The 7,500-nt window shown below is 42.3% G+C and overlaps 1 protein-coding gene across 1 annotated transcript in view; it reads left to right on the top strand.

Annotated features, from left to right (window-relative positions):
- Positions 1-7,500, top strand: part of LOC143291544 (uncharacterized) — a 49,166-nt gene that overhangs the window by 16,688 nt on the left and 24,978 nt on the right. The window contains exons 5-7 of the mRNA XM_076601444.1: positions 1,833-1,966; positions 4,623-4,860; positions 6,177-6,309. Of these exons, the coding sequence (XP_076457559.1) occupies positions 1,833-1,966; positions 4,623-4,860; positions 6,177-6,309 (505 nt within the window). The remainder of the gene's footprint in view (positions 1-1,832; positions 1,967-4,622; positions 4,861-6,176; positions 6,310-7,500) is intronic.

Raw genomic sequence — 7,500 nt, 5'->3', positions numbered from 1 at the left:
TTCGGGGGTGTGCATGCCGAGTATGTTATTGTTTCCATAACCCACCGAACGCTGACATGGATTACAGGATCTTTAACGTGCGTATTTGATCTTCTGCTTGCATATGCACACGAAGGGGGTTCAGGCACTAGCAGGTCTGCACATATGTTTAACCTGGGAGATTGTAAAAATCTCCACCCTTTACCCACCAGGCGCCGTCACCGTGATTCGAACCCGGGACCCTCAGACTGACAGTCCAACGCTTTAACCACTCGGCTATTGCGCCCGTTATAGCTCTTCTGTTTTTGAAGGCTTTCTCCAAATTGGTTGCACCAGGAAAAGTTCGTCTGCTCATTCTTTTCAACGTGTTTTCAGCAGTTGATATATCAGGGGTGCCTAAGGGTAAATGCGAACGGGCATGTCTAAAAGCGAACGATGGGTTTGGGAATATGTGGACAATTAAAACAGAAGCAGGTCTTGAACTCATTAGACATAACATATTACTGGAACATCGCAATAGACTGTTGTATTGTTGGTTTTGATCACACATGCACATTACCACATTTAAACACACACACACCCCACACCACACACAAATACATCATTTGAGAGTGATCAGTAACTGAACAGCATCCTTGGCAAATAGACACCTCAAAATATCCAATGGTCTACTTGCAAGCGACACTATTTTGGAGAATCATGTCAAAATTGACGTTCTGATCTATCACCAACATGTTTTCTTAAATTCTCCCAGCACTGGTAATGAGCATGCGACATATCCAATCAAATCATCTGTTTCAAACTGTGTCAAAGTTCTAGTCCTATTTCTTGCTTTCCTTGATTTTGAGAACGCGTTTGTGAAGTTGGTCGCAGTGGTATGCGATGAGAAGAAAGAGCGCGGAAACAGCTGATGTTTGACTGGTATTCATTAACCCTCTCCATACGAACGGCGAAAGAGACGACGTCAACAGCGTTTCACCCCAATTACCATCATCAAAATATTGCAAGCGGAAGGCTCTTATACTGAAGAGGTGAATGTTGACAAAGAATACCACAATTCTGACGACGGAAGCTAAAGGTTGGGTCATTCAGACACCCACTGGACATCCGAGGGGTCTGTGTAGAGGAGAAGAGAGGACTGGCCGTACTGAGTGAGTTAATGTAATTCAACGAGGTCGAAGCTGACGATAGACTGTGGCATGTGTGGTGAGACCGCTTGGAAGTGGAGCGGAACACGAACCGTGCGCAGTTACACCCTGTTCCCATGTGGACTGATGGCCTAGAGGTAACGCGTCCGCTTAGGAAGCGAGAGAATCTGAGCGCGCTGGTTCGAATCACGGCTCAGCCGCCGATATTTTCTCCCCCTCCACTTGGCCTTGAGTGGTGGTCTGGACGCTAGTCATTCGGATGAGACGATAAACCTGGGTCCCGTGTGCAGCATGCTCTTAGCGCACGTAAAAGAACCCACGGCAACAAAAGGGTTGTTCCTGGCAAAATTCTGTAGAAAAATCCACTTCGATAGGAAAAACAAAACTGCACGTAGGAAAAATTACAAAAAAAATGGGTGGCGCTGTAGTGTAGAGACGCGCTCTCCCTGGGGAGAGCAGCCCGAATTTCACACAGAAAAATCTGTTGTGATAAAAACAAAATATTAAAAAAAAAGAAAAAAAGAAAAAAAAAAGGCATACCTTCCCTATATGTTTGTGTTTACTCATTTCCATCCATTCTCCACCCAACCCATAATCATTCGTTTAGTCATTACATATTAGTTGGCTTTTTTTTCATCGTGTTTTATTTTATTTTATTTAGTTTTATTTCATTTATGTTGGGTTTTTTTTCTTGTTTTTTTCCAGTGCAACCGTGGGCTGCCATTTCAACATCTCCTGTGCTGGCGGGAAATGTGACATCAGATCCGATTGTGACGTTTCTAACTCGCATGACCCTGTACTGTACCGGCTACAACATTCCCAACGACTACAACTTGCGGGTGCCTGTTTTAATTTCGTTCAATCATTTTCAGCTTAAAACAGTGTCTTATGTGAAAATGCCTACTTCTTCTCCTCCTCCTCCTCCTCCTCATGCTTCTTCTTCTTCTCCTCCTTCTCCTTCTTCTCCTCCTCCTTCTTCTTCTTCTTTTTCTTCTCCTTCATCTGTGATGGTTTCGATGGTGGCCACGATCCGGCCCCAGATGAGCTGAAGGGAAAAAGAAAGAAGAAGAAGAAGAAGAAAAAAATTAATGGTTGAAGGTCCTGGAGCCTTTTGCGGCCCATTGGGGCTGTGAATTTTTAATCGTATCCACTGTGTTGTTGCTGCTGTTGTTGGAAGTTGTGGTTGTGTTGGTGATGGTGTTGGTGGTCTTCTTCTTCTCCTCCTCCTTTCTTCTTCTTCTTCTCCTCCTCCTCCTTCTTCTTCTTCTCCTCCTCCTGCTTCTTTTTCTCCTTCTGCTTCTTCTTCTTCTTCTTCTCCTCCTGCTTCTTCTTCTTCTTCTCCTCCTCCTTCTTCTCCTCCTCCTCCTCCTCTTCATCCTTCTTCTTTTTTTTCTTCTTCTCCTCCTCTTCCTCCTTCTTTTTTTTCTCCTCCTCCTCCTCCTCCTGCTTCTTCTTCTTCTTCTCCTCCTCTTCCTCCTCCTTTTTTTTCTTCTCCTCCTCCTTCTTCTCCTTCTCCTCCTCCTCCTGCTTCTTCTCCTCCTCCTCCTTCTTCTTCTCCTCCTCCTCCTCCTTCTTCTCCTCCTCCTGCTCCTCCTTCTTCTTCTTCTTCTCCTCCTCCTCCTGCTTCTCTTCCTCCTCCTCCTCCTCCTTCTTCTTCCTCTTATGGCACACTCGGTCAGGCATTGGACTTGTGGTCCATGTTCACCAGTGATCAGGGTTCGAGGCCCCGTTTCAGCATGGTGTTGTGTCCCTTGAGAAAGGGACTTCACTCCGATTTTTCCTCTCTCCACCCAGGTGTGGACGGGTAGCTGACTATACGGCGGAAGGAGAGGACTGGGCCCCGCCTACCTGTGTCGAGCCCTGGACACAGTGGATATGAATTCATTGCTGTGATGGCCGAAATACACTATGTGAACATGTTTGTTTTTTTTTTGAAACGCAATACAATGAATTTGACGGTGTAATAGCAAATCTCATATCCAGCCTGTTTCGTAAAGAACATGGAGTGGAGTGATGGCCTAGAGGTAACGCGTCCGCCTAGGAAGCGAGAGAATCTGAGCGCGCTGGTTCGAATCACTGCTCAGCCGCCGATATTTTCTCCCCCTCCACTAGACCTTGAGTGGTGGTCTGGACGCTAGTCATTCGGATGAGACAATAAACCGAGGTCCCGTGTACAAGCATGCACTTAGCGCACGTAAAAGAACCCACGGCAACAAAAGGGTTGTTCCTGGCGAAATTCTGTAGGCAAATCCATTTCGGTAGGAAAAAGAAATAAAACTGAACGCAGGAAAAAAAAAAAAGGGTGGCGCTGTAGTATAGCGACACGCTCTCCCTGGGGAGAGCAGCCCGAATTTCACACAGAGAAATCTGTCGTGATAAAAAGAAATAAAAATACATAGAATTTAACGCTGAACATGTTACGGATGTCTGTGGGTAGAAGTTTAAACATTGTAGCAAATTATGCTCTTTTGTTTGTTACTTAGTCGTTTTGATGCTTTTACTTTTTTTAAAATTATTTTAGCACTGTCAGTTAATTAACTCTCTCCATACGAACGGCGAAAGAGACGACGTTAACAACGTTTCACGCCAATTACCATCATCAAAATATTGCAAGCGGAAGGCTCTTATACTGAAGAGGTGAATGTTGACAAAGAATACCACAATTCTGACGACGGAAGCTAAAGGTTGGGTCATTCAGACACCCACTGGACATCCGAGGGGTCTGTGTAGAGGAGAAGAGAGGACTGGACTGGCCGTACTGAGTGGGTTAACTCCTGTGTCGTTTACCGTAATTCATTTTGATAGCAACTAACTTGAATAAATAGTCAGTAAGTCAATGTATCTGTGTGTCAGTCACTTAGACTAAACTTAGGAGAAAGGAAAAGTACACTGTTATATAATACCATATGTGTTCTTCAGTTGCGAGTGGATGTTTTAAAGGTAATAGTTCTTTTTCTGTATCTGAAACTTATTATGCGTTTCAAAAAACAAAACAAAAACAACTATCTCTCTCTCTCTCTCTCTCTCTCTCTCTCTCTCACCACACACACACACACACACACACACACACACACACACACACACACACACACACACAATCTCTCTCTCTCTATATATATATATATATCTTTATCTATCTGTCTCTCTCTCTCTCTCTCACACACGCACTCACACACACACACACACACACACACACACACACACACACACACACTCCCCCTCTCTCTATCACACACACACACACACAAACACACACACACACACACACGCACACACACATCCACACATCTCTCTCTCTCTCTCTCACCACACACACACACACATATATATATATATATATATATATATTATAAAAATATAATATAGAAAAATACAACAGAAAAGAAAACAAGGTATAAGGGAATCACCCATAAAGGAACCACCAATTGACAAAACCATATTTTCGTGTTTTATTTATTTCTTCTCTTTTTTTTCTCTCTTCCATCTGGCACACAGATAGGCTGGTTCTTTCGGGCAGAAGGGAACCAGACGTTCGTGCCCTTATATGGCAACGGCCATAGGCTGAACATCACACGAATGGCTGACGCTCCTTTGACGAACACCTACGAGTATTACTACGTCACCTCTCGGCTAAGCATCAACGTCAGCGTCTACGACCATGGCCGGTACCAATGTAAAGTTTACGAAAGCGGTTCGGTGGTGGCTGATGTGCAAAGAATGTTGACCGTTGAGGGTAAGCTTTGCTGCTACTACTACTACTACTACTACTACTACTATTCCCCCTTCCTCTTCATAATTATCATCATCATCTTCTTCATCATCGTCTAATTCTTCTTCTTCTTACTACTACTACTACTACTACTGCTGCTGCTGCTTCTACTCATCATCATCATTATCATCATCGTCGTCTTTTTCTTCTTCTTCTTCTTCTGCTGCTGCTACTACGACTACTACTACTACTGCTGCTGCTATTGCTGCTACTACTATTACTTCTGCTACTGCTGCTCTTCATCATCATCAACGTCGTCATCGTCGCCGTCTTCTTATTCTGTTGTAGTTGTAGTTGTTGTAGTTGTAGTTGTTGTTGTAGTTGTTGTTGTTATTGTTGTTACTAACACTACTACTACTACTACTTTCCCTTCTTTTTCTACTAATATTGCTACTTTTTTTTTTTTCTTCTTCTTCTTCTCATTCTTCTTATATTTTTCCTACAACAAAACAACAAAAACAACAACTACTGCTACTGCTACTACTACTTCTTCTTATCATTAGTGTTATTTTAATACAACAACAACAACAACAAAACATCTGTTACTACTACTACTACTACTACAACAACAGCAAATACTACTAATAGTCTTCTTCTAGTAAAAGTGACGCTAATAATAATGATTGGGTATTATTCCAGCATTCGCAATGTTCGTCTTCATGCAGTCTTTGAAGCGTTTTTTTTTTCTCCCAATGTATACAGTGTCATTGAAACGTAATTGGACATTTTAACGATTAATTTTTTTTGTGAACTGTGTGTGTGTGTGTGTGTGTGTGTGTGTGTGTGTGTGTGTGTGTGTGTGTGCGCGCGCGCGCCCGCCTGCGTGTGTGTGTATGTATATAATTATATGTATATATAATGTATGTATACAGACAGACAGACAGACAGACACACACACACACACACACACACACACACATACATATATATATATATACATGAATGTGTATAGTGTGTGCGTGTGTTTATGTAAGTTTGTGCCTGCCTATGTGTGCGTATGTGTTAAGGTAGCTGTAAGATACACATGTATGTTAAAATGTATTATGCAGTGTGTGTGTGTGTGTGTGTGTGTGTGTGTGTGTGTGTGTGTGTGTGTAGTCACATTTTGGTGTGTGTATGTAACATTGATGTAATGTGTTATGTTAACAAAAGCTTTTTTGTAAAGCACCTAGAGCAGATTTCTGGATAGTGTGCTATATAAGTATATATATATATACTTATATATACTTATATATATATGTGTGTGTGTGTGTGTGTGTGTGTGTGTGTGTGTGTGACAGATATTCCACGCATCACTCTGATTCCGGACACGGTGGGCGTGGCCGTGGGCGATGACGTCAACGTCACGTGCAGAGTGGAGGCCCGCCCACCTGTGACCTTCTTCCAATGGAAGAAAAACTACGCCACCCCGCTGTGAGTTTGTAGCAGTAGTTGTAGCAGCAGTGGTAATAGCAGCAGCAGCAGCAACAACAATAGTAGCATAGCAGCAGCAGTACTAGTAGTAGTAGTAGCAGCAGCAGCAGCAACAACAATAGTAGCATAGCAGCAGCAGTACTAGTAGTAGTAGTAGCAGCAGCAACAGCAGCAGCAATAGTAGCAAAAGCAGCAACAGCATTAATGGTAGCAGTAGTAGTCATAGCGGTAGCAGCAGCAACAACAACAGTAGCATAGCAGCAGTAGTAGTGGTAGTAGTAGCAGCAGCAGCAGCAATAACAACATTAATAGCAGCAGCAGCAGCAGTATATTATTATTATTATTAGTAGTAGTAGTAGCAGCAGCAGTAGAAGTAGTAATAGTTGTTGTTGTTCCAGTTCTAGCTAATAAAAATAGAAATATTTCATTTTCATATAGCGCTATAAATTCAAGCATAAACAAGCTCTAAGCGCTTTACAATCCAGTACCTAAAGTGAAACAAGAAAGCATATAAAAAGTAGTAGAAACATAAAACAGAATCATTAATATTATAAAAACACAATGCACAAAACCGCACAAAGTAACATACTCTCAATACTACAACTGTTACACTCCAACACACACACACACACACACACACACACACACACACACACACACACACACACACACACACGATTAAACGGCTTAGATGATAGCAATTTTCACTCAAAATACATACATGTAAAAAAGGAACATAATTGTAATTTGCATGCTATAGGTTTTGTAAAAAAAAAAAAATTGTAGAGTAAAATTTTGGATAGAAAATGTAAAAGGGGTAAAAATAGGCAGTCATTCTTCCTTTCCAACCACACCACCACCATCCATCTACCCACCCCCATTCTCTCTACTCACCCATCACACACACTCACATTGCCATGGGCCTGGGACAACAGCATTATTTGAGTTATGACAAGTATTTAAAAAAACAGAAATAAGTTTTAAGATTTCCTTTAAAGGTAGATAGAGTTGTTTGTCTGAGAGCAACAGGCAGAGAGTTCCAAGTTGTTGGGCCGAAGACGGAAAATGACCTCTTTCCAAGGAAGTATCGGGGAACAGTTAGCTGGGAGGAATCAAGAGATCTCAGTGTTCTGTTTGGCAAGTACGGGTTAACAAGCTCAGAAAGATAAGAGGGCGTGGTATCACAATTCA

The sequence above is a fragment of the Babylonia areolata genome, chromosome 17, assembly GCF_041734735.1.
Source record: "Babylonia areolata isolate BAREFJ2019XMU chromosome 17, ASM4173473v1, whole genome shotgun sequence".
Taxonomy (NCBI): domain Eukaryota; kingdom Metazoa; phylum Mollusca; class Gastropoda; order Neogastropoda; family Buccinidae; genus Babylonia; species Babylonia areolata.
The sequence above is the reverse complement of the archived record's forward strand: the minus strand, read 5'-3'. Positions and strand labels throughout refer to the sequence as shown.